The sequence below is a fragment of the Orcinus orca genome, chromosome 2 (assembly GCF_937001465.1).
Source record: "Orcinus orca chromosome 2, mOrcOrc1.1, whole genome shotgun sequence".
Taxonomy (NCBI): Eukaryota; Metazoa; Chordata; class Mammalia; order Artiodactyla; family Delphinidae; genus Orcinus; species Orcinus orca.
This window is the reverse complement of record NC_064560.1, coordinates 93,593,322-93,619,512: the sequence shown is the minus strand read 5'-3', so window position 1 is coordinate 93,619,512 and position 26,191 is coordinate 93,593,322. Positions and strand designations below refer to the sequence as shown.

The following is a 26,191-nucleotide window of genomic DNA, read 5'->3' as shown; positions in this document are numbered from 1 at the left end:
TCAAGTACAAAATGTGCATTTATTGGCATGTGTTCTGGGCCACACTGGGCTTCTAGAAAGAACAAAAGCAAATATAAAGGGAAACACGCTAATATAATTAGCAACCTAGGGCAGTTGTGGATACCAGGAGATGTTTTTTCCAGACTTGGTAGAGGAACTATGATTACCTTATACTCAACAGTGTACCACTGAATGTGCACTAGAATTCCAGATTCAGCAAAGAAATAAATGTTATTTATAATTCAAGTAAAAATATTTCACCACCTTTTATATGTATGAACTGTGATGGAGGCCTTGCTTACATCCTGTGGAGCAAGGCCAAGAAATATGCTTTATATTGGTTATTTGATCTTCAACATCAGATTATCCTTATTGTAGAGGTGGGCAAAACCATGCAAAAAAGAAAATGAAGGACATTTCCATGTACGGCACTAAATGAAGAATGCTCAAAGCCACAGAGTTTGCCCATGGCCAATTTCCTGTGTTTTTTGTAAAGAACAGGGCAAAGAGGCTTTATTTTGACATTTGGGGGGCTCCATGCCAATCAGTATCACAGGACAAAGACAGTAAGAAAGGGAATGAAGAAACAAACGAGCAAGTTGCACCGGAACAGATGGGCTTAAGTTAACAGAGTGACAGTTTGGGTGTCAGTCTCACAATGGCTGTGGGGAGAAGGGAAGTACCACAAGCCTTAGTTGTTCAGAGGCTGCTGAGCAACCCCAGAAAACCTCAGAGAGGCCGCCCCTCTGCGCCAGCGCTGGCCACCCTGACTTGACCGCTGCCTCCTTGAGGGCGCTCTTCCCCTGACAGTGCTTGCGGGGGAGGGCCGGGCCGGGGTGCTTTGGAGGTACTGGAAGGCACTCTGACGGCCCACCTGCCTCTCTACGCAGTTAAAGGTCAGGGCCACTCCCACATTGCTCTTCATGACTCTGGAGGAGCCATCAGATGTGCCATCAAAGCACCGGCCAAGCGCAATCTCCTTGGCTGTGCGAGGGTCCTGGTCAGTGACAGTGTAGATGCCATAGTTGTGGCCCAGTGGGTCCAAGGGCGCCAGCATGGTGTACTCACTGGTGTTGTCGTTGACCGCCAGTGGTAGGTGGTTGACCAGGTACTCATGCAGCATGGAGTTTACGCTGACTCGATGGCAGCTGCCCTGGGGGATAACCTTCACCAGCGTGCGGTCTACACGGTCCTGGTCATAGAGCATCCCACTGCACTTGAACTCCAAACAGGCAGCTGAGACATTGGGCTGGTCCCTGTCCCGCGTGCTCTTCACATCCCGGATTCCATACAGCTTTCCCACTGTCTGCCGGTGGGTGCCCCCCATGTTACGGGATCGCACGTTCACCTCCAGTGGCCCCATGATCTTCACCTTGATATAGCAGGCCCTGAACTCCATTGGCTTGGGCCACCATGCCAGGTAGTCTTCAGTCCAGCTCATGGGGTCATCCTCGTTGAAAGGGACCGTGTTGTAGTCATACCGATCCCCCTCAATCTGGTAGAACCGGAAGTGGGCCGCACTGGGAGGTGCTTCCTCGCATGCCTGGAGGTTCTCAAATGCATAGATGGGTCCATTGCTCTCCTCGGCTGAGTTGGGCCTTGGTTTGGCCATGCTGATCTGGAAAGCTGTCTTCTTGGCCTGTGGGTCCTCATGGTCTGTCCGGCGGTACTTGAGCTTGTTGAGGTAGGGCTGAGGGACACCAATTGCATTTGGGTTGAATTTAGGAGAAGACTCCACTGCTTCCAGCTCGTCCCCAGCCAGGCTTGCTAAGACGTAGGCAGAGTAGGCATCAGGGGACTGGTCATCGCAGAAGGCAGGCAGACAGGCCCCATTGGGACCAGTGATGACACTGTCAAAGCGGCCCCAGGCCCTGGGGTTAGAGGAGAAGCCAGTCCTGGGCTCCAGGTTGATCACAGAGACCACGACACCCTGCATCTGCTCACTGGGCAAGAACCTCTCACTTCGGTAGGCCCTCACCTTGATGAAGCACCTCCTGCTTTCAGGGACATCCAGGTTAAAGAGCCTCCTCTCACGAATCTCCATGTTGCCCACCAGGAAGGTCCTGTCTTCTCTTCTGTTCCGCCTTTGGCTTTCAAATTTGAAGTCACCTTCCTCCTCCCACAGCCCTGTGCCTGGGTTGAGGGACCAGAGTTTCATCATGGGCAAGTGCTCTGGCATCTTGACCTGGGTTGAGTCGAGGTGGACCTTTACCTTGCCAACATTAAGTGACTCTGAGGTGGCCTCATCTGTGAAGTCCACAGAGAACATGCCGTATGTTCGAAGGGGGAAGGTGTCTCCTTCATCATTGATGAAGTTCAGGTCACTCTGGGCAGCAGTAGCTGTGGAAATATTCCGAGGATCCAGGAAGGTCACACTGGCCTTTACTTTTCCTGTGTAGGGCTCCCCGTTCTGCCGGTAGAAACTCTTGGATGGGATCTCCAGCTCAGCCACAGGATCTTCACCAGCCATATCCCCCAAGGGGATAATGTTGGTCTCCATGGCCTCCAAGGTGATGGGCTCTTTCCGCCGAAGCATCTTGATCTCATGGAACACCGCACTCCCTTTCTTATTGAAGGGCAGCACTTTGGTGGTGTTGACAAACTTCTGCAGCCTGTCCACAAATGTGAGCACCAGCCTCTCAGTGTCCTGAGGGACGTGGAGGGTGAACGTGCCCTTGTAGCCAGTCATGCTCACACGGCTGTTCCCCATGTACACGTGGCCAAAGCGCATGGGTTCCCCATTGTCAGAGGCACTGACGCGTCCCCGAACGATACTCTGGGTCTCCGTACACCGCTGGCAGCTGCACTCCATGGCCACCTTGGTGGGCAGCGTGTACCCACTGCACTGGATCTCCCTCTCCTCTGTTTTGGAGATCCCACAGCAGTTCTCCACAGCATCCTGGCACCTGATCCCATTATCCTGCTGCCCTGCACAGGTCTTGACAGGGCAACGACCCACATCATAGTAGAAGGAGTTGGTGGCATTCTGGAAACAATCATGGGGCAGCTGGATAAGGTAGCTCTCGGGGGTTGGGTTGCAAGGAGTCTCATCGGGGGCTATGGAGGGAAATAGTTCGGATATTAAATGCAAGTTCTTTTCCTACATAAAGGGGACCTCAACCTCCCCTCTCTGCCATACTTCAGGGTTTTCAAAGTACTTGTGTGATCCCAACTCTCACAAAACTCCTCTGAGGGAGATAGAACAGCTGTTACTAATTCCATTTCACACACAGGGAACAGAGTTTGCTGCTGAGACCAGTAGAGTAATCGTCCTAATTGGAGGGGTCTTGAAAATTCGTGAGGGTGTTTTGAGTTACCACCAAAATTGGCAGTGCTTCTGACTTATAGTGGGCAAGGGGCCTTGCAGCTCTATTTTCTGCAGTGCCTGACACTGTCTCTCATACGGAATTCTTCTGCATCCTGTTTGACTTCCACATATTCTACAGACATTCATGTAGGTGGAAAACTTGTTTAAAATTATCAGAGCCTGGTATTTTTTACATGGCTTTACCATACATTGAATTTTTCAAGAATGCAACTACCATATAAGTCAAGCTAAGATTGTACTTTGTTTAGCTTGGAAAAATACCAAGAATTGCTTCTTGTTTCAGAAAAATCATGTACCTACAACAATTGCCCAAGGAATGTGTAATGATGCCCCTGTATCCATCAGCATTTGTAGCTGCCACATTCATGGTGACTGGATTCAAGTGCAAGTATCTGACCTCTTGGTTGATGTTCTTGTGTCATTATGCCAAAGCACTTACATATTGAAATACATACTATTTTGTATTAAAATTATTTTCTTTGTATTTCCCTTTTATGTTATTAGGGCCATGTGCATGTATATTTGGAAATTATATGTAGTTATTATCTATAAATTTAACTTTAGAATAGTAAAAAATATTTTTAATTGAAAATATTTAAAATTTAAAGTATTAAGAATAACTGAAAAAAAAAAGGAAAGAAAGAATAACTGTGACAAGCGGGGAGCATTGGTATTATGAGCGGGGAACCACTGCTGACAGTTCTCCACATCTCCTCTGCCAGGATTCAAGTCCCCTGTGTCCTGCCTGTCCCGAGGTGTGTTACTCAACTTTCTTGGAGTCTCTGAAATATTCCAAAATCCTTCCAACAAAATTTCTTCTGCCTTTTGTTTGGTTTTGTTTAGGCCAATTACTAAGATATCCTCCTTCTCCCTCACTTTCCAAGTACAGTTTCCTGATTGGTCTTGGCCTCCAGTCTCTCCTCCTCCAGCTCACTTCTAGAAACCAGCTTTAATCAGGTCACCCTTTCTTGTAAAGCCCCCTCAGTTTCCCACTTCTATACCTTGCTCATGCTGGCCCCTTGATCTGGAATGCTCCCATCTCCATACACACAGACCCTGGCCATTGTTTAAGACCAGGGATTCACAACATTGGCTGCAAATTAGAATTACCTGGGGAAGATTTTAACCTGTGCATGACCAGGCCACATCCCAAACCAATGAAATCAGGCTCTCTGGAGGTAAGACCCAGACGTCAGTAGTTTAAAAAACTCAACAGATGATCCCTATTTAAGCCTCAAGCAACCAGCCATAGTCACTCCCACCTGGAAGGTCTCTGTCTCTCATCTATAGAGTCCACAATTCCTTATCTCCTGTTTTAACTACATTTTTTCATCTTTACTGACTTGTCTCTTATTTCTCCACCCATCCTGGAGTGGCAGCTCTGTGAGGGTAGGATCGAGGTCTGTGCCATCTTTGTGTCCCAGAGAGCACAGTCTAGAAAAGCCCAAGGTTTTACTGCCCAGGAATGCCCACTGGAGTGCTCCCCAGTGCTGTAGCAGGGGCTCCCCAGGAGCCCTGACAGTCTTACCTATGACAGTCAGCCGGGCGACATGGGACTTTGCAGCCCCAGTGTCGCTCTGGGCCTTGCAGAAGTACTCCCCGGCCTGGTCCCGTTGCAGGTTCCTCAGCACCAGCTTGCTCTCGTGCTTGTAGAGGGAGGGGTCCAACAGTGTGCTGTTATGGTACCTGAAAGGGATGGAGAGGGACGGCCTGAGGGGGCAGTAGGAGGGCTGGTATCCTTGGGGACAGTGCCAGGAGCAAGGCAGATAGATGGTGGACGGGTCCCTGCAGATGCCAACACCACCACTGACTCAGCTCATTCAAGAACACTGACTGGCCTGGGAGTCAGGGTACTCGATTCTGAGTCTCAGCCCCACCACTAACTGGCTATGGACCCTTAGACAAACCATTTCACATCTGAGTTTCAGCTTCCTGTTCTATGAAATAGGAGCAGTGATGCCTAGCTGACGCCATAGAATTGTTGAGAGCGTCAAACAAGATAATGGCTATAAAATGTCTGTGAAGGGTAAAGGACAGCCACTGGGGACACTGACCTTGTTTGCCCTTGTCTGGGAAATTAGGGCTGGGGAACCTGGTTCTGTGGCCCAAGGATATGAGTCAGGACCCCAAGACCAGAGCTGCTCTGGGGGACCCCAGCTTTGATAGGACAACAACAGGGCTTGCTCGTTGTCTGGGTGGCCTCAGCCCTGCTGGCCCCCACTTGTTAATTATTGCCATGACTAATAAGTCCAGACCCAATGCAAGAAAGCTCTGGCTTCCAAGAGGAGAACTGGGCCAGGTAGCTGGCAGAATACTCACCAGAGATACTTGTCTGGTTTGGGCTTCCCCGTGGCCTTACAGCACAGGGACACACTCTGCCCAGCTCTCCGTGCTTTTGCCTTGGGGTTCATCACAATGTATGGAGTCTCTGAGACAGAAGATGAGACATGGTGTTTTGGGTTTTTCTTTGTGACAGGTTCTCCAGAGCCTTGCTCCCTCAGGTATTTTGACATGCGTTAAAATTGTACAACTTCACACACACCACCCAGCCCCTCTCTAATGGTCCTAATAAGTAGCTGGTCCAGAATGGAGTCCACTTCCTCCATCTACTCAGCCTGGGACCTGCTCCCATGGCCTCTCAGGCAGCATCTGGGTGAGGCAGTGGAGAACCAAGAGGACCTTGTACCAGCCAAGATTCCCAAACACTGCCATTGAGACAGAGCTGGCTGCTCTGCTGACTCCAGCAGAATTTTCTGGCCATTCTGCACCATTTCTGAATTCCCCCAGCCTCTCTCTCTATGCCTTTCAAACGTTATACTGTATTGTAATTGACTATGTTAGATAAGGTGACCAGGAAAGAACTCATACATTTGAGGGAGCAAGCCATTCCAATATCTGGGGGAAGAACACTACAAGCAGAGTATATAGCAAGTGCAAAGGCCCTGAGGCATGAGTGTGCCTGTGTGTTTGAGGAACGGATAGGAGTAGAGTGACTCAGTGTGGGTGGAGGGGACTATAATAGGAGAGGAGAGGGGAAGAGAGAAGAGAAGGAATGGGGGGGTCTGGCAGATGATGTTGGGACTTGGGGATTTTTCAGTTTTACTCTGGGCAACCTGGAAAGCCAGCTCTTAGTACTATAATCCTTTTATTTAAAAGTCCAGCCTTCCTCCCCAGCCCTATCCCAGAGAAGTTAAGTACCTGCCCTCATGAACTCCGCCTTGATGGTGGCTGCCTTCAGTCTAGTCTTAGGCATTGTGAGCCTGATAGGGGCAAACTTGGTCTTTGTGATCTTCAGGATGCTTTTGCCATCGGGGCACAAGCCAGGGACTCGGAACCTCCCGCTGCTGTCCGTCTGGGTCAATAGCTTAGGTGTTTTGGTCAGGATGTAGACAGTAGCTCCTGAGGCTGGGGCACCCCCAGGGAGGGAGACAACCCCATACAGCACGAAGTCCTGGCACATGCAGGCGTCACAGTCAGCATTCACCTGGCCCATGGGGCAGGTCAGGTCACAGGCTGTGGAAGAAGGGGCCACATCAGGAGGGCGTGTGTGGATTGTGGCCCTCGTTCAGTCACGTCCCAGCCTGTGGACTCACATATGCTTCCTCTCCCCCTTAGGCCTTTGTTACCCTTCCTCATCAGCCTGCATGACTAATTCCTACTCATCCTTCAAGACTTAGTTCAGGACACCTCCTCTAGAAAGGCTTCCTCCATTCCCCTAAGCTATAATAATTGACCATGCACTATGCTCCCACATTATCCTCTACATCCCCCATCGGTGCACATAATAGATGCTCACTTAATACCTGATGAATGAATGGATGAATCTGTCTCAGTCTGACCCTCTAAACTATTCTAGGCTGCTTCAGCCCCAGCCCCATGCCTGCCCAGTACCAAGAGCAGGGGTAGTACCTGAACAGGCCTGCTCCATGCAGAGCCGACCCTCCTCAGTGGCATCATTGCACAGTGACACCGTCTCCGCCAAGCAGGTGCGTGTTCGGGTCTGGACCCCAGGGTGACCACAAGCAGCAGAACACTTGCTCCAGGGAGACCACGGGCTCCAGAGGCTGTGCTCTGTGTCTTGGCGCAGGGATCCTGCAAAGCAGGATCAGCAGATGGTCTGACTTCCCTCTCAGAGGGACTCTGTCAGGAAATCTGACCCAGACGCTGTTTTTTCTCAGAGAGCAAGGCCTCCATTTACATCACAGATGTCACTGATATTTATATTTCCTGTAACGATTTTTCCAGCAGATGGACATCAAGAGTCTTGAGGAAGTGGTGTCTCTAAGTTTTACAAAAACACCGAATGGGCTAGGGGTGGCCCTGAGAGGGACTTGTTGGCCAAGCACTGGGACTTCGATGTGCTGTCCTAGGAGGTGCAGGGATAGCACCATCTTACACTTTACTCATGTTCCTGAAGAAGGGCCCCCTGGGAAGTCAGGGCCTGGGGCCTCAGTGACATCAAGCCCCCTCTGCCCACCCTCCTCACCTCTGGTCTGAGGCCTGTGTACAAGAATGGAGGCCTCGGACCTCACTCAGGAGACCTTGCTCAGCCTGAGCTCCCACTGCAGACGACCACCACTGCCTCCCGGGCCTGCAGGGTCAGGCTGTGTGCACTGGCGGGATCCCGGGAGGGGAGCGTGCATATCCAAGAAGCGGGCAGGCCTGCAGCTGGCTCTGAATTATCCAGTGTGGGGAGAGGAGATGGAAAGAGCACGAACTCTTGGGCTCTGCAAACACAGGCATGGGTTTAAATCCCAGCATTCCATTTATCAGCTGTGTCGTCCCAAGAAGTTACCTAAACTCCCTGAACCTGGAATAACTTGTCAAAATGGAGATTCCTCACAGGTCAGTTGTAAAGGTTGAGTAATGGAGATAACTAGCAGTGTCTGGCACAGAAGAACTAACATAGAAACTGACACTTAGTGGATGTTCACCTGCATTAAACCCTCTACATTCATTATCTCATTTAATCCTCATAAAAACCCCTACGAAGGATTACTAATATTACCCCTGTTCTACATGTGAGAAAACTGAGGCTCAGAGAGCGTCAGAACATTTGTCTAAGGAACACAGTAGAGATGGTAGGCCCAGATTCAGACCAAGCAGCCCAACTGCAGAGCCTGTGGTCTTCACCACCGTGCCACAGGCACTCAGTAAAGTGGATCGAAAGGAAATTACCCATCCACACTGAACACTGTTGGGAAGATTATGGTTCTCATGACACTAATGGGTTATTATGGAGTCAAAGCATGTGGATGTGTGTGACCACCAGAGTTCCCATAGCCAGACGCAGGTCCTGGCTCTCCCTTTGCCGAGGCTGGTGGGAGGTAGCAGGTGGGGACTGGTCAGGCTCACCTGGCGGGCAGAGGAAGCGCACGGTATAATTGAAGCAGTTCTGGCCAGGCCGCTGCTCCCTGTTGAGGCACCAGAAGCCCTCAAGGGGGCTGCCATGGACCACTTGGCCAGTGCTGCCTGCGGGTATCCAGTCGGTGGTCCTAGCCTCTAGCCGCAGGGGCCGAGGACACACCTGGTGCCCGTAGTAGAAGTGAATGGCATCTAGCCGCTCGTAGTCGCCCTGCCCACCTGGGTGGTCAATGTTGAACCACGTTGTCCACTCCCCAGGACCTGAGAGAGAGAGCCAGGTAGGAGAGGAGCCAGGCCCTGGAGCTACAGGTGAGCTCAAGCCCTGGAAGTCATCCCTAATACCCCTCACCCCCCCCTCACTGGTCTCAGGCCCTCATTGCATCTCTCTCTCCAGCATCTCTCCAATCTCTTACACTTCTGCTTACACCCTACCACCAAAGGTTCTGTTAAAGCTCTCAGCAGCCTTGGCTGTATCACGTCAGAAACTTCCTGCCTGGGTCTCTACCTCCAGCTTCCTCCGAACCCATCCGCACCCCTCTCCAAACACTGCAGTCAGGGTGAGCTTTCTCCACGTGGCTTGGGCCACATCACTCCTGGCTTTAACTCTCTTAACCAGGCATTCAGGTGCTGGTGAGCTGGCCCCTGGTATCTCTCCATCTTCATCTCCCTGCTCTCTCCCTGCCAGCCTGTGCTCTGGCCCCAGCAAGCCCTACAGCATTTCTGGAAGCTATCAGGCGGCTGCATGATTCTGAGCTGTCCTATATACTTGGTCCCTCTGCCTGGACAGAGATGTAGGCCAAATGCCTTTTTTTTTTTTTTTTTTTTGCCACACGGTGCAGCATGAGGGATCTTAGCTCCTCCCCCCAAGGATGGAGACCACGCCCCCTGCAGTGGAAAGCATGGAGTCTTAACTATTGGATCACCACGGAAGTCCCCAAATGCTTTTTAAAAGTGGGTTTCACTCTGTATGACAGACTCTAGGTCCTTGTTATACAGCAGAAACTAACACAACATTGTAAAGCAATTATACTCCAAAAAGATGTTAAAAAAAAAGGTATCTAAATATATATATATATTACAACCATGACCATCAGCCAAATAGCTATAAATAAAACATTTTTGAAAATTAAAAAAAAAGTGGGTTTCTATGGACCCCTGACATTGTTCCCTGGCTGCAGAGATCCTCTTAGCAAGCTCAGTAAAAACCCTCCCCCCAATTACTCCCTGCTCCAGCCACAACTCACTGTCCAGGGGGTCAGCAGGCTTGGCAAAGATGCCTGAGGTCCTCTTCCCAGGCTGGGCTCTTCTCACCGACTGAGTGAGCATCATCTGCCTCCCTGAGGGCCAGGAGGATAAGTGAGAGGCCAAAACAGTTACAGGGGCCCAGCAGGGTCCTGCTACTAGCCTCTCAAGACATAGGAAAGCAGTGTGATGTGGGGGATGGAACATGAGCACTGGGCATGGGTTCAAATCCCCCTCTGCCACTTACTGGCTGTGTGACTTCACAAAAGCTTTATTCCTTTAAATCTGTTTCCCCATAAAATAGAACTGCATCAACAATCACCACATCATAGGGTCCTGGTGCATATTCAGGGACATGGCATGCAGTGCATGGTCAACAAATGGTGGTTCTCTTTTCACTCTTGTTCTAGAAGGGGACCATGGGATGCTGCTGAGCACCTGGGGCTCCTACTTTAGGGTCTGAGCCTGTTCTTCTTGGCGGAATGGAACCTTACTTTCCTCATCTGTAAAATGGAGATATTAGTTCCCACTGCACATATTGTGGTCCAGTTGGCATGAGGATTCCATGAGGTAACACAAAGTAAACATCTCTGAAGTAATCGGAGATTGAGACTGTGAGCCCCAGACACTCTGCCACTTCCTGACTCTGTGACCTTGGGCCAGATACTTAACTCATCTGACTCCTCATCATAAAGTGAGGATAATAATAGTTCCTATCTCAGAGGATTGTAGGGATTAAATAAGCTCATTCATAAAATCCACTTAGAACAATGCCTAGCACAGAATGTTTGCTGAATAAGTGTTAGCAACTCCTTTTAAGCTCAAGACCTGGACAATAGATGTCCATTTCCCTTCTCCTGGCAAAGTTTGGCTTTGGGAATCCACCCTCACCTTCATAGGGCCTAACTGGAGAAGTGGTCCTTTAATTTACTGACCCCAGGCTGGCAAAGTCTGCCTGAGGAAGGATATAGGGACCTCGGGCCACAGGCAGTGAGCCTCCAGGCCCACGCCACCGGAGGCTGCGTTGGGGGCTCCCAAATGGAAAGGAGAAAGGAGAGCAGAGCACAGCAAAAGCTTTGAAAGGTAATTAACTCTCACGTGAGAGAGCCAAATCAGTATTCTCTTTGCTGCTTAATTGGGGTGATAGGAGCTCTTTTAATCAAACTAATCTGATTTCCCCTCAGATGGCTGAATGTTAATCATCTTCCCCAACAGCAGCTGTCAGGGTAGAAAGAGCAAGGCAGGAGGTGGGCACGTGTAGGGTTTGGCAAGATGCTGAGACAGCCTTTGTTCCTGCATCTGTGGTCACAAAGCCTGCAGTGCTCGCTGCTTTATGAGAGGATTTTGAGCATATTTTTGCTTTACCTGAGTATGTGGCTAGAAATCAGGAAAGGAAGGGAGATGGGAGAGCGTATACAGGATAGTGCTGGGAGCTCTGATGCTTAGAAGCCTTGGGGAGCCCACCAGGCAAATTCTCTCCACCTGTTCCCTTGAGAACTCAGTGTCACCAGAGAATGGGGTCAGAGGACAAGGAGACCAGAAGGGGTTCTGGTGTCTCTGTCAAATTTGGTTACAGGGTCTAAATGAATTTTCATGAAACTAAAACCAAAAATCTGGCTGTGAGAACTCAGTGATCCCTTTTGCTTTGGCTATCAGAAAGCTCAGAGCTAAATTTAACACTCAGGGGGAGTGGTAACGCTCTTATCTTTTTTCTGCCTTCTGAGTGACACTTACCCTGCTCCTCATTTAAAAGATTCTGTTCTGTGAGTTGTAATATTGGTACTTATCTCAAATCCTTTAGGAAAACAAGCAGGGTATAAATTATGAATAAATAGACAAACCAGCCTCAGATCTTAGTGCCACTGCTATGGCTTAAGGCAGATGCAGAGTTGGGTCCCAGACCACAGTGACTTCATTATGACAAGTGGGGGATTAGAGAGACAGTAGATACTTAGCCTGTACCCAACAGAGAGGTGACCTCTAGGACCAGGAAGAAGAACACGCAGGCCTTGATCACCACCATCTTTCCTCCAGGTCCCGTGGGGAACGTGGCAGGAGTTGAGTGAGGGTTTCTTCACAGAGTTGGATTGTCCCTGGAACGTGACCCCTGAGAAGTTTCTCAGATCAGTGACCTGCAAAGAAACAAAGCTTGTCAGGTTCCACTTCTCTAAGTCACCTCTTAGGGCTTGAGCAGAACTATTTCTTGACCTATCAAGGGTGAAAAGTGGACAGAATGAAGTCTTGTGAGAGTGACACCTGCCCAAATTGCAGATCTGGTCAGCTTGCAAGATGCACAGAGTCAGACTCTGAGTTCACATGAGGCAGACCTGGATTCAAACCCTGGGTCCAGGTGCCAGGGTCCCACATCGAGATGGGACACAAGGGACAGTAGGGGTGAGAAGTTTCCTTGCCAATGAGGAGGGGCCTGGGCTCACCCGCGGCAGCCTCTGGGTGACTCATTAATCACTTCCCAGACCCGGGCTTGGGGGCATGTTTTGCTACCCCTTGGTGGGGCTCCCATTCTCACACAACAGGCTTACATCTTAAGGCTACACAGCCCCTGCCCCGACTACAGTGGCGCCTCACAGGGCTGGCCAGTTGAAGGGTGCAGATGCTTCAGACACACGCCTCCATGAACACATTCCCAGATATGCACTGGCTGCAGCTGGAACACATTTCTGGCCTGTTTGTTTGGGGCCTGGCTGGGAGTTTCTGGCCTGGCTGCTCCTGGGCCTCCCTCAGGAGCCTGCTGAGGGAGAGCAGAGGGGATGCACTGGGAGAGGCTAGGGCCCCCCAGTAACTGCTGAGCATGGGTTACGGGCTGCAGGAGCAGGGAGAGGAGAGCAGGCCTGGCAATAGGGCAAGGATGCAGTGGGAGCGGCCCAGGCTCCTGCTCAATTTTCTCTCTCCCCAGAGCTCTGGCCAACCCAGAATCTGACCAGTGCCTGGAAATTCAAAAGTGATTCCCTTCAACCTCCAAAGTCCAGGGTGTGGTGAGAAAAGGGAGATTCCTCCTTTCTGGAAAAAAAGATTCAAAAGCACTTTGTTGGGACTTCCCTGGAGGCGCAGTGGTTACGAATCCACCTGCCAATGCAAAGGACACGGGTTCGAGCCCTGGTCCGGGAAGATCCCACATGCCATGGAGCAACTAAGCCCGTGTGCCACAACTACTGAGCCAGCTCTCTAGAGCCCACGAGCCACAACTACTGAGCCCACGTGCCACAACTACTGAAGCCCGCGCGCCTAGAGCCCGTGCTCCGCAACAAGAGAAGCCACGACAATGAGAAGCCCGCGCACCGCAACGAAGAGTAGCCCTCGCTCACCACAACTAGAGAAAGCCCACGCGCAGCAATGAAGACCCAACACAGCCAAAAAAAACCCACAAAAAACCCACAAATAAATAAATTTATTTTTAAAAAAAATAGCACTTTGTTGTCCCAAAAGAAGAACAGACCAACCCCATGCTGCCGATCATCCAGCTCTAAGCCCACTAACTCCACCACCACCTGTTTCTCAGCCCAGAGAACAGAGCACGGGTGTCCCCGAGGTCTCCAGCTCTTGTGTGTCTCACGCCACGCTCCCAGGCTCTGAGCAGAGGGCTGAGCGCTCCGCGGGCCTGCACAGCATTCAGTCTGGGATTGCTCCGCAACTGTCTGGGAAGCCAAAGTGGCCTGAGGCACGTTATGGAAAAACCATTTCCCATCTGGCAGCGCATGGAAGTTTCCTCAGCATATGCTCTGCGGGTGAGGCTCCCCATCCCACGGATCCCAGAACTCTCGGATAAAGAAGACTGGCTGACCGCAGGAAAAAAGCAGAGTGCCCAGAGGTACAAAGATCCTGACTGGGACTCTCTGAGGGCCCCTATCCTCAGGTGGGGGAGGGAAAAGACCTTGGGTCAATGGGAGAAAGGAGAGAACTCCAAAGCAGAAAGGGGAGTCTTCTCTGGGGGAGATAAGGGGTGGTCAGGAATAGCTGAGCCAGGCAGTGGGGTGCAGGGATGGGCTGAGGAGAATAGGAGTGAGGCTCACCGTGTCCTGAGTGGGACTCCTCAGCTGGGGGGGTCCAGATCCTCCTCTCCCCAGCAGTCCAGCCACGGGGCCTTATATAGCACAGCTGGTGGCTCAGCCCGTGGCAATGCACCACGGGAAGCGGCCGCGAAACCAGATCCAAGCCTGAGGAAGCTCGGCCTTCCCCACCCCTCCCCACACCCCCTGCAGACTCCAGGGGCCCGGATTTCGCTTCCAGATTCTCAGAGGGAGAGGCTGCAGGGCCTGGGGATGGGCCAGGTGGGCAGCTGCCTGGGGCTCCATAGGCCAGAGCAGAGGGATGGGTGAAGAGGCGGCTGGGCACTGAGCAGCCCTGGGAAGAGGCCAAGGGCAATTCTACATGTGGGCAGCATTTCATAGCTCAGGAGATGGGATGCTCTTGCCTAAGCTTTGCTTGCTGATCCCCCGCATGGCCCCGGCCCTGGCCCACCTATGCTGGCCTTAGCACATACCCCAAGCTCTCTTAGGGCCACAGATCACCTGGCCTCTCAGCTGGGGGTGCTTGGTCAGAGTTGGGCAACTACTGAGCTTCTGTGGCCCCTGAGGGAGCACTCAGGGAACCTCAGAGGGACAAGGGACAGAGGAGTGGTGGGGCACAGGATGAGAGTAGTTCTTCCTTACCCCTGCCTGCTTCCATTTGGGTACCTGCCTATACCCATTGGACCCGAGAGGAGCTCCTGCATGGGGATTCTCTGAGATCCTGCCAGATGCCCATATGTGCGTGTGTGTGCCTGTGTCTGACTTTGGGTATGGGTGCCACCAGCAGTGCCTTACCCATAGGTGGCACAGGCAGCTGCTTGTGTTCCCAGACTTCACCCGCCTCCCCTGCAGCATGAGTTTGCCTGTCGTCACAGGCAGCAGTTCTGTAACTTCAGCGTGTATTAGAATCCCCTGGAGGGCTTGTTAAAACACAGATGCTGGGCCCCTCACCCTGACTCTCTAGTTCAGTAGGTCTGAGGCGAGGACTGAGACTTTGCATTTCTAACAAGCTCCCAGGTGATTTTGATGCGGCTGGCTAACAGACCACACAAGGAGAGAGTACCAGGTGGAGGCAGAAGATGGGGAGGGGTGAGCCAGGGAGACAGCAGGAGCTTCCAAGGCCTGCCTCATGTCTCAGGCTCATCTGGCCTGGGCTGGGCTTTCTGCCTCATGCAGGGCCTGGAGATGGAGGCCTGGCCCGTGTGGCCCTCCACACCAGTGTCAGCTCACTCTTTCCACACACCCTCACTGAGCGCCTGTTTGGGGGCAGGCTCCAGGCTGGGCACTGGGAGGCCATAGGGAGGAGATGTATCCATGCATTCAGAGGAAAGAGCCTTGTATGGAAATGATCCCACAGTGTAGTCGTGCACACTCTTATCCAGAGAGCTGTGCGTGTGTGGTTGTGTGTGTGTGTGCCTGTGTATATGCTGTATGTGTGTACGTCTGTGTCTTTCTCTCTATGTGAATATGTGTGTGTGTGTGTGTGTGTGTGTGTGTGTGTGTGTGTACAAACAAGGGTTTAGGAGCTCTGTTTCTCTGAGCATCATTCTGGACAGGAGCTGTTGGGGGAGAGGAGGATGGTGGAGGAAGGATGTTGAGCAGGGACAGCCCCTAAGCAGATCTGGGGCACAGAGCTGGTTTGCTTTTCCTCTTGGAGCCTGGTCTCCCTCCTGGCCCCCAGCTTTTGGCCCATAGATCCTGTAGTAGACCCAGTCCCGTCCAATTACTATCAGAGCCAAGCCATGAAGCAGCTTTAGCCTGAACTAAGTGAAGGCAAATTCTGAACTAAGTGAAGCCCCTGAGAACTCTGCTGGTCCATGGTCAGACAAAAGCTGAGCAACAATAGACTGATCAAAGAACAGGAGAAAAACAAGAACGTGGGAGTCAAAAGCCTAGTGCTGGCTCTGTTGCTAATTTTGATGTTTGATCTTGGACAAGCAATGACCCAAGTGACCCTGGACCTCAGTGTCCCCACCTGTGTAACAGGAGTTTGGACTGAGTGAGCTCTGAGGCCCCCACCAGCTCTTACAAGATTTGATAAGATGCTGACAACAAACACTGCAGAAAGGAGAGAAAAGAAGAAATGACAGCTCCAAAGAATCTCACCAGAGGCCAGGAGGGAGGCCAGAGAAGCTACCTGACCACAGACTCTAGATAAGGAGAGCAAGGTAGACAGGAAAGGAAGGTGGGGAAAGGTAAACCAGAGGACCAGAGGTCAAGGTCAGGGTAATCAGCTGCTTTCCAAGGTCTCTACTCTATGGAATCCCAGAGTATGTGGAAGAGGTCTCCCCAGCCTCCCAAATGCACCCCTCTCTTCTCTTTCTGTAGTGGGAGGAGGGAAGCCTATAAGGTGAGGGCTTGGCAAAGTGGAGCTCCTTAGGCCGTGATTCCTGCCTAGGTGTCCTTGCTTGGCCCAGAACTCACACTGAGGCCCCATCTATCCTGCCCCAGTGGCCAGAGGGTATTGTCATGGTTGGCACAGGCTGAGGGACTGTGAGCTAGAATCCCTGGGTTCTGATTACAGCCCAGCAGGTTGTGTCCCTCTAGCTCATGTCCTCCCACCTCCCCCATCAAAGAATCCCTTTCTGTCGCCAAGTGGGGCTAAGCTGTGAACTGCGCAGGGCTAGATTGGTGGGATCTGAGCCCGCTCCCACCCGGAGCTCCCAGAACTCCTTTGAGGGAGAGGCTGCTGCTCTCCTTGGCCAGGACCTTAGGATAGTCAGGGCTTGGGAGGCAGCCACAGATCTGGACCGTCCAGGGCCTGGCCTAGATGGGTCAGCACCAGCCATGAGTGGCCACCTGGGGCTTCTGCAGGCCAGGCTAGTCTGCTGCAGCTCCAAGCCCCGGCTTGGAACACACTGAAACCCATCAATCACTTCCACCCCTATCCAAGGGATTGAGGGGCTTGGAGCCATGTTTAGCCAGGCCAACTGTGACCCAAGCCTAAGGCCCGGGGTCCCCACCCTGCTGAGGGGAAAGGAGCTTGGGAACACTGGGAGGGGTCTGACATGATGCTGGTGGCTCCAGAGGAAGGTGCTGTGTCTCTAACATGCTCTCTGACCACCCCTCCCATGCTCCCATCATTGCCCCCCTGCGGCCTGAGGGGGCTTTGCAGGCCTGGGTAGGGACAAGCCACTAATGATCCCTGGGGACTGGGAGACTTGACTGTAGCTCTGAGTAACCCTCAGGGGCTGCTGACCCAGTATGTATGGGAGCCTAGATACCCAGAGTCTACGGGAGTGGGAGAGCTCGCTCTCTGACCCTGTTGTTCTCCTCCCTATCCTAGATACAGTCTGTCACTGTTCCAACCCAATGCCTTTATAGTTTTATTCCTCAGCTTCCCATCTTGAAATACAGCCCTTCCTCCCCTCCTATGTGAATGTCCCCCACCTTTCGATGCCCCATCTCAGTCTCCTCCCTCCTGCCCTCTCTGACCACCCAGGCCCACCTTGACTATTCCTTCTCGGGTCTCAGATGATAATGTTCACCATCCTGTAATATACAAGGCACATGCATGGTCACCAGCTCATCTTCAGCCTCACAGTTGATCTGCGAGGCAGGGATGACCACACCCATTTTATAGAGGGAAAACTGAGGCTCAGAGAGGTGAAGTCACTCAGACACAGTAGGTCTTCAACTCAGAGTTGCCCCTGGGAACCGGTGACCTAGTGTAGACCTTGTCCTGGGGTGCCCTCAGCTCAGAGAAGCCACCATGGAAATGACACTCCAGCCATATGCTCCTCAGCGAGAACATACTAGAACACTCTGGCTCTGCCTGTCTGGCACATACACCCTGCTTCCCATACATACACTAATTTCAACCATGTCCCCATCTAACGTGATCCAGCTATCTATCGTACTGTGGTGGATTAAATATGGCCACAAATTCTTGGCAACTCTCCCATTATGAGGTGGAGTCTCTTTACTCACCTTTGACCTGGGTTGGCTTTGTCACTTGCTTTGAACAAAGGAATGACAGAAATGACACTCAAGAGACTTTGCTGCCTCCACTCCCCAGGAACACGGTCCTGAGACCACCATATAAAGAAGTCAATCTATCCTCCTAGAGGATAAGAGACCACATGAAGGAGAACTGAGGCCCCCAGCCAACAGCCAGACATGTGAATGAGGCCATCTTGAATTTTCCACCTCAGCAGTTGCATAAGTGAGCCAGGTAAGACCAGCAGAGGAATGGTCTAGCCATCCATAGAATCGTGAGAAATAATAATCATTGTTGTAAGCCACTGAGTTTTGGGGTGATTTGTTGTACTGTAATAGATAACTGATATACACACTAAGAGTAAAAGATCTTTCAGTTGCAAGAGACAAAAGCACAACTCAGATTGGACTATGCAGGAAAGGAAACTGATGGTTGTCATAACTGAAGTCCTGGGAAAAATTGGATCCAGGGACTCAAACAATATCATCAGGACTGCTCTCTTTCCATTTCTCAACTGCTTCCTCTGAGATGGCTTTTTTCCCAATGAGGCTGTAGCCTGTGTTTTCCCAAGTTGGCTGCAATGATAGCTCCCACTGCGTGTGTTCTCGTACAAGGTGACTGCCCTACTCTGCCATCAAGAGGTAGAATCTAATTTCCTTCCCCTTGAATCGGAGCTGGGCTATGACTTGCTTGTAACCAGGAAGGAGGTGAACTTCTCAGGCTAGGTCAGAAAAAGTCATGCAGCTTCCACTTGGGATGCTTGCTCTGGGGAAAGCCAGCTAACTACCAAGAGACCACCAAATCAGAGAGGCCTGGTGTAGGTGTTCTGGTGGGTAGTCCCAGCTGAGCCCAGCCTTCCAGCCCTCACATCACCAGTCATGTGAGTGTAGCTGTCTTGTACCCTCTAGGACAGACCAGCTCACTTACCAGATGGATGCCACCGAGTGGCCTCAATCAAAGTCATAAAAGGCAGAATGGCCCAGTCAAGCCCTACATGAAATCCTGACCTACAGAATTCAGGGGATATGATAAAATGATTGTCATTTAAGCCACTAAAACTTGGGGTAGTTTGTTACACAGCAACAGTAACTGGAACAGATGCCATTCCCATGTATTATCTTCCAGAAGCTCCAGACTCCCTTCTAGCACATCTCAAATCTCCAATGGAAAAAGCATGTCTCTTCCCCCATTGTTCCAGCAGAAGTCCTGGGAAAGGCTCTCATTGGCCTACTCCTGACCCAGTTCCTGTAACCATGTGGGTGGAAAGCCCTGATTAGCCCACTTCCAGAGGTAGGGGTAGATCATCCCACTGGAATCACATGGACTGATTTTTCTCAAAGGAAAATTGTGGTGCTGTCACCAGAAGTAGGAAGAACGGATGCTAGGAAGTAAAAAGGGACACGTACGCACCTAAAACACAACCACAAACACAAGCACCCCTTTCCTAGTAGGCGCCAACCCGAAATGTCTAACTACTAACCTTGATACCAGTAGTTGAATCCTGATATCAAGAGACCACTTTAACAGCTGTCAACCTCAGCATTTGCACTCCCTTTGTTCTGCTGCAAACCTACCCATGTATGACTTCCCCTCACCCTGTAACCACATCAACACGTCCCAGAAGAGTTGAGCAAAGCTGAGCAACTATAATAACAACTCCAGCTTGGAAAATGGAAGAAAAACAAAGAAACCTTCAGAACTATGTAAGCCACATGGGTTGCTGCACGCACCGCCGCCTGACAGTCAGCACCTGGTCTTGTAAGGGTGTGCTTACCCCGCACAGGTTGTAGGTGGGAGCAGATTCCCTGAGAATGGGCCATGGTCTGGCAGATCCCCCAAGACATGTCAGGTAGAGCCCTCCACCTTGCGTAGTGTGCTCACCGTGGTCATCACAGAATGCTCTTCAAGCTTAAAAAAAAAAAAGGTCACCTCACTGTCCCTGTGGTGACTCACCATGGTCACAGCCTTGAGTTTACATCTTAGTGTCCCCACGGTGCCCTGCTGTTTCTCAGGGACACCCACACTCATGATTTTGTACAGGATTACTGGGTGCACACTTACCAGGGAGTCATCGCAAGAGTGCTCACACTCCCCTCCTGGACTAGTCACACTCAGTGGGATGTGTTTGCCCTGGTGGTTCATCAGGCTCGCCCCGAAGCATCTACCAGACTCTGTTGCTTGCTTCCCACGACCCGGGGCCTCTTTTCATGACTCCCCTGAGAGGCCCCAGGTGGCTCTGGTTGTAGTACGGCTTCAGCTCTGACCACGATGCTGGCAGCCCAGAAGAGCCTGCAATCGTGATGGGGGTGGCCTCGGTCAGGGGTGAGGTGAGGCGGATGCCAGGTAGTTGTCCTCTCTGGCTGTGCATCCCTGGGACCCGTGGACGTTTAATGGGCTAGAGCTGTGGAAAGTTGAGTGTAAGGATCTCTTTCCAAGCAGGATCTTTCACCCACACAAAGCCTGGGCCATAAAGATTTGGGACTCCAGATGGCCCGGATGAGCAGGCAGGGAAGGGGAAATGGAGGTTAGAAGGGCCTTGGTGAGCAGGCTTAGCCAGACAGGGTGGGACAGAGGAAGAGAAACAGACATGGGCCTGCACAGACCATTCTTAGTGGGTTGGCTTTTTGTTCCCAGAAGCAAAGCAGTGTTCAGGGTGGCTGAATTGGGGCATTTTTCCCCCCAGGAAAACAAGAGCTTTGAGGACAGAATGTTGGCCAGTGACAGGGAAGGCAAAGAAAGGGAAGAAGAAATCTGAATCCCACTTCCCATTTTTAAAAATTGGAGCACGATTGTCATTCTGTAGAAGTCACCCTTTTGAGTGGAAAGTTCTATGATTTTTGACAAATGCAAACAATCTTATAACCTCCATCACCATCAAGATACAAAATATTTCCATCACCTCAGAAGCTCCCTTTGTAGTCAGCCCTCTCCCCCATCCCTAGCTGCTGACCACCACTGATCTGTTCTCTTTCCCTGTCATTTTGCCTTTTCAAGAATGTCCTGCAAGTGGAATCCTTTGGTATGAGCGTTGGTTTTTTTAAAATATTTATTTATTTGGCTGCATCAGGTCTTGGTTGTGGCATGCAGGATCTTCATTGTGGTGCACCGGCTTCTCTCTAGTTGTGGTGCATGGGCTCTGTTGCAGTGCACAGGCTTAGTTGCCCCGCGGCATGTGGGATCTTAGTTCCCCGATCAGGGATCGAACCCGCATCCCCTGCATTGGAAGGCGGATTCTTAACCCTTGGACCACCAGGGAAGTCCCTGGTAAGAGCCTTTTAAGTCTGCCTTCTTTCACTTAGTATAATCATCCATGCTGTTGCACGTGTCAATAGTTCATTCCTTTTTACTGCTGAGTAATATTCTATTGTATGGATGTGCCACAGTTTCTTTTTCCATTCACCAGTTGAAGGACATTTGGGTTGTCTCCAGTTTCTAGCAACTACCTTTTCACTATGGATATTTATGTACAGGTTTTTGTGTAAACAGGTTTTTCATTTCTTTTGGGTAAATATCTAGGAGTGCGATTGTTAGGTTATATGTGAAGTGTATGTTTAACTTTATAAGAAACTTTCAAACTGTTTCCCAGAGTGATTTTTCCATTTACTTTCCAACCAGCAACATGAGAGTTCCAGCTGCTCAGCATTTTTATTAATACTTGATACTGTTAAAGTTTCATGTTTGACCGTTTTTAAGCCTTTCCCATGGTTGTGTAGTGTCTTGTTTTAATTTGCATTTCCCTGGTAACCAATGATGTTGAGCAGCTTTTCATACATTTTTAAAAAAAAAATTTATTTATTTTATTTTTGGCTGTGTTGGGTCTTCGTTGCTGCGTGTGGGCTTTTCTCTGGTTGCAGTGAGCAGGGGCTACTCTTCATTGTGGTGCGTGGCTTCTCATTGTGGTAGGTTCTCTAGAGCCCGGGCTCTAGGTGCGCGGGCTTCAGTAGTTGTGGCACGCGGGCTCAGTAGTTGTGGCTCATGGGCTCTAGAGCACAGGCTCAGTAGTTGTCGCACACGGGCTTAGTTGCTCCATGGCATGTGGGATCTTCCCAGACCAAGGCTCAAACCCGTGTCCCCTGCAATGGTAGGAGGATTCTTAACCACTGTGCCACCAGGGAAGCCCCCAGGTTTTCATACTCTTATTTGCCATTTCTATGTCTTCTTTGATGAAGTGCCTGTTCAAATATTTTGCCCATTTGTAATTAGGTTATTTGTTTTCTCATTACTGAAATCTGAGTGTACTTTATATATTCTAGATACAAGTCCTTTATCAGATATGGGGTTTTTTTGTTTTTTACTTTTTGGCCACAAGGCATGTGGAATCTTAGTTCCCCAACCAGGGATCAAACCTAGGCCCCGTGCAGTGGAAGCACAGAATCTTAACCACTGGGGGCTTCCCTGGTGGCACAGTGGTTGGGAGTCTGCCTGCCGATGCAGGGGACGCGGGTTCGTGCCGCGGAGCGGCTGGGCCCGTGAGCCATGGCCACTGGGCCTGCACGTCCGGAGCCTGTGCTCTGCAACGCGAGAGGCCACGGCAGTGAGAGGCCCACGTACCGCAAAAAAAAATAAATAAATTAAAAAAAAAAAAAAAAAGAATCTTAACCACTGGACCACCAGGGAAGTCCCTATCAGATATGTTTTGAAAATACTTTTTCCCAGTCTGTAGCTTGTTTTTCCATTTTCTTAACAGTGTCTTTTGAAGAGCAGAAGCTCTTAATTTTGATGAAATCCAATCTATCAATTTTTTATTTTATAAATTTGTGCTTTTGGTGTTGGCTCTAAGAAATTTTTACCTAACCCACAGTCACAAAGGTTTTCTCTAGGAGTTTTAGGTTTTACCTTTAGGTCTATGATTCATTTTTAACTAGTTTTTGCACATGGTGTAAAGTCTGTGAATCAAGGTTCCTTTTTTGCATGTGGATGTCCAACTGTTTCTGCACTATTTGTTGAAAGGAACGTTTCTCCACTGACCACCCCCACCTTTTTCTTTAACACTGTGGCTCTTCAAAGCATTGATGCCAGCACCCTAGAGCCTTCTCCATGCACAAAAGTCAGTAGCACAGCAGGAACAAATGCCTCTCTTGCCTGATCCCAAAACAGGACTGCTTATGCCCAAATAAGACACAGACTTTTCAGTGGAACAGCTCTTTTAGCTTTTACTTACAGCCCTTCTGCTCTCCCTAGGACTCAGACACAGGTCTACTGAGAACTGCCCCAGGAGACTGCTAAGACTGTCAAGCACGTTGCTGGATCCAGAACTGCCCCTACTCTCCGATGACTCTCAGATCTCCCTAGAGGCCCCTTGAACAGAGAGGTTCTGAATCCTCTACACCCAACTAATCAGCTCCCATCAAACAGCGGGAGAATGCCCTGAATAGGCAGCAGCTACCTTTACCTTTCTGGCTGCTTTTATCTGTCATTTTCATTTGAGCCTGCTCATAACCAGTGAAAGAGAAAGCACACTGTGCAAGGTGTACCAGACTTCTGCCAAGGCCTGGCTCTTGGGGACGCTTAGGAACTTGAGTCAGGCTTGAACCCAGGCCAGGCCTCCTAATTTCCTGCCCTCTGATCTTTCCATTTCCTCACAGTGGCCTCATACAGGATGGAGGAGAGAGTTGGCTGCTCTCTGGCACGCCAGGGAGATGAGGGGGCTCCTTAGCTGGTTATGCACTTTAGGGAACGAGAATGGTGACTCACTCAGGCCATTCTGAAAAAAAATGGAGGCTTGTTGTAAAGACAGCTGAAGTCAAGAGCTGGGCTGAGGCAGGCCCCTCTCTCAGCCCCTCAGGCTGCCTGGTGTTTCTCCTGTGGGGTATGTGCTTCTCTCTATATGGTAGCTCTGCCTGCCTCTTGCTCCTCATGGGTCCACCTCCTGCACTTGCTTAGTTCAGATTCCACCAGGAGCCATTCTGATTGGCTCAGCTAGTTGCCATCTCCATCCCTATTGGGTGGAACGATTCCCAAGAAGCCCACTTCACCAGTCACCTGCCAGTGGGTGGATGGACTGGGTTTAGGTCAGATGCTCAGCCTAAGCCAATCAGTGGCCCCTGTCAGTCAAATACCAGAGTAACAGTGCTTCCCTAAGTAGGGAGCAGTGGGTCTGCAGTTACAGCTAGATGGGGATCTGGGGTGTGGTGGCAGCATTAGGGTTACATGCACAATATGGGAGTTTATCCTCCTACCCAAAACAGGCAGACACATGCCCTGAGCCCTATAGCCCACACCACTCCCCACCTCTGAGCTGCCCCAGCCCCATCATTTTCCACTTAGCCCCACCCTGAGTTGAAGAGCTCTTTGCTTCACCTGGAAATGCTGTCTTCTTTCAATTGACTGTGAGCTCCTGAAGGGCAAGGCCCGTGCCTTATCTCTGTGTCCCCAGCACCTGGCTCAGTGTCATAAATTCATAGATCCCGAGAGGGTAAGGGACTTACCTAAGGCCATTCATGCTGGGAGGGGCAGAGCCACGGTGGCGCAGGTCTGCTGCTCCACATCTAGGCCTCCAGTAGGCTCCCCGGCATCTCACTGAGCTGTGAAGCTAGGGGACTACAGTCCGAGTTCTGGGTCTGGTGAGGCTTCTGGCTCTGCCCTGAGACACTGAGACATCCTCCCTTGAGGATGCAGGCCCAGCCATGACTCCTGACACCTGGGCAGCTCTGAGTCAGTTCTAGGGGTGAACGGCCTGCCCTGCTTGAGGGAGCCTCCAGGGGATGCTCAGAGCAGACCCACAGGCAGCCTGACCCCAGGTTCCCGAATGTTCCACTTCCCCCTACGGGCCTCATGATCCTCAAGGCCTGGAGTGGGAGAGGGACGCGGACGGGCAGGCTGACACAGCTGCTCCAGCTTTATGAGGGATCTGAGCAGCTTCAGCTCTCCGCTTGGGGTCGCCACCCTGGGACCTTCCTGTGGCCCAGGCAAGGCTCCCGCTCACCCTGAAGACGGAGGCAGCCTGGGATTCAGGGTGTGGGTGGTCGAGCTGATCCCGCCCCACCCCGTGGCCTCCACTGCAGGGAGCCTGCCTCCTTTTTCTGAACTTTCTGGCCCTGGTGCGAACCTTGCTGGCACCCGTGGGCTTTTAATATTTTCCGTTCCTGGCTGTTATATAATATTTCACCTCAAAAATGCATCCTCCCCGTCACCAAAGGGCACGCTGTTCCAGAGAGGACCCGGCTGGGTGAGTGGACGTGACCCACCGCGTCCTGGGGCTTGGAGGAGGCCCAGTCCAGCGCTTTGGAGGAGGAGGTGGCAGAAATGTCTCCACATTTGTGGGGAGACAGGGCCAGCTCTTGAGTCAGCCCGAGGCCCAGGCTCCTGGGCCAGCCTGAGACCTCGTGGTCCTACTCGAAGCCCCCCTGGAAGCCCAGATCCACGGTCAGCAGGGGGGCCACCCGCCCCTCCCGTTTGGGACTCCAGTCCCATCCCTCCCACTTGCCCTCTGACCCCGGTCAAGTGGCTTCACTTCTCGGAGCCCAGTGTCCCTGCCTGTACGGTGGGGATGACGACAGTACCTGTCTTTCAGTGTCCTTGTGAGGCTCAAATGCCGCCCGTTTGGACCATCCGGGAGCTTTAAGGCCCACCCTGAGGCGCCCCTCCTCGGCGGTGCTGATTCAACCGGTGTGGGTGCGGCTGGGACATCGGTGGTTTTTAAAAGCGCTCAGGTGGGCTTCCCTCGTGGCGCAGTGGTTGAGAGTCCGCCCGCCGATGCAGGGGACACGGGTTCGTGCCCCGGTCCGGGAGGATCCCACATGCCGCGGAGCGGCTGGGCCCGTGAGCCATGGCCGCTAAGCCTGCGCGTCCGGAGCCTGCGCTCCGCAACGGGAGAGGCCACAGCAGTGAGAGGCCCGCGTACCACGGGGAAAAAAAAAAAGCGCTCAGGTGATTCTCACTCGCAGCTGAGAACCGCTGCTCTGAGGGGAAAGCTCCTCCCAAGGGGACTCTTGCCAGGCGCCGGCTGCTGCTTTGATGACCGAGGGCGCCACACGCCCATTTTCCTGAAAATATGACCCCAGGGATGCCTGAGAGCCACTGTCGGGGTGGAGGGAGAGCACTCTGAAAAGGCAGGTGAGGGGTCCTGCAGGTGCGCCATGACTTTCCGAGCCGGCCCTGCCCACAGACAGACGCCTCTGAGCCACGGGCCCGTCCCGGCCACAGGCCGGGGCCCGGCAAACCTGCCCCGGTGTCCCCGCTGCTGGGCGGCCAGGTCCTCCCTAGGGGGACCCAGCCTCCCCTCCCCAGACACAGGCCCTGACCCTGGAGAGTGAGGCTAGGGGTGGAGGGCACCCTGCTCCCGTCACCTGT

At 51.6% G+C, this 26,191-nt stretch overlaps 1 protein-coding gene across 7 annotated transcripts; it reads right to left on the bottom strand.

Annotated features, from left to right (window-relative positions):
* On the bottom strand, positions 1-25,293 carry CILP (cartilage intermediate layer protein). Of its 7 annotated transcripts, XM_033437153.2 has the most exons (10): positions 19,961-25,293; positions 19,674-19,807; positions 11,897-12,066; positions 9,937-10,029; positions 8,684-8,953; positions 7,238-7,420; positions 6,527-6,841; positions 5,648-5,756; positions 4,857-5,014; positions 1-3,057 (listed from the first exon to the last, which is right to left on the bottom strand). In XM_033437153.2, exons 3-10 carry the CDS (start codon positions 11,955-11,957, stop codon positions 692-694), a joined length of 3,555 nt encoding a protein of 1,184 aa, XP_033293044.1. In that variant the 5' UTR covers positions 11,958-12,066; positions 19,674-19,807; positions 19,961-25,293; the 3' UTR covers positions 1-691. The 7 variants fall into 7 exon arrangements, with proteins under 7 accessions (XP_033293044.1, XP_049561841.1, XP_049561840.1 ...); XM_049705884.1 differs by lacking the exon at positions 9,937-10,029 and having other exon boundaries at positions 19,961-25,292; XM_049705883.1 differs by lacking the exons at positions 19,674-19,807; positions 19,961-25,293 and adding an exon at positions 13,963-14,104.
* Positions 25,294-26,191: the final 898 nt, after the last annotated feature.

Bases quoted from the DNA above. Each gene is read 5' to 3' on its own strand.
- CILP (XM_033437152.2), bottom strand. From the start codon at position 10,141: ATGTTCCATCCCCCACATCACACTGCTTTCCTATGTCTTGAGAGGCTA. The intron at 8,954-9,936 runs GTGAGTTGTGGC...TCTCTCTCTCAG, and splicing joins GCCTGCTGACCCCCTGGACA to GTCCTGGGGAGTGGACAACG. The intron at 7,421-8,683 runs GTGAGCCTGACC...CCTGCTTTGCAG, and splicing joins GCGCTTCCTCTGCCCGCCAG to GATCCCTGCGCCAAGACACA.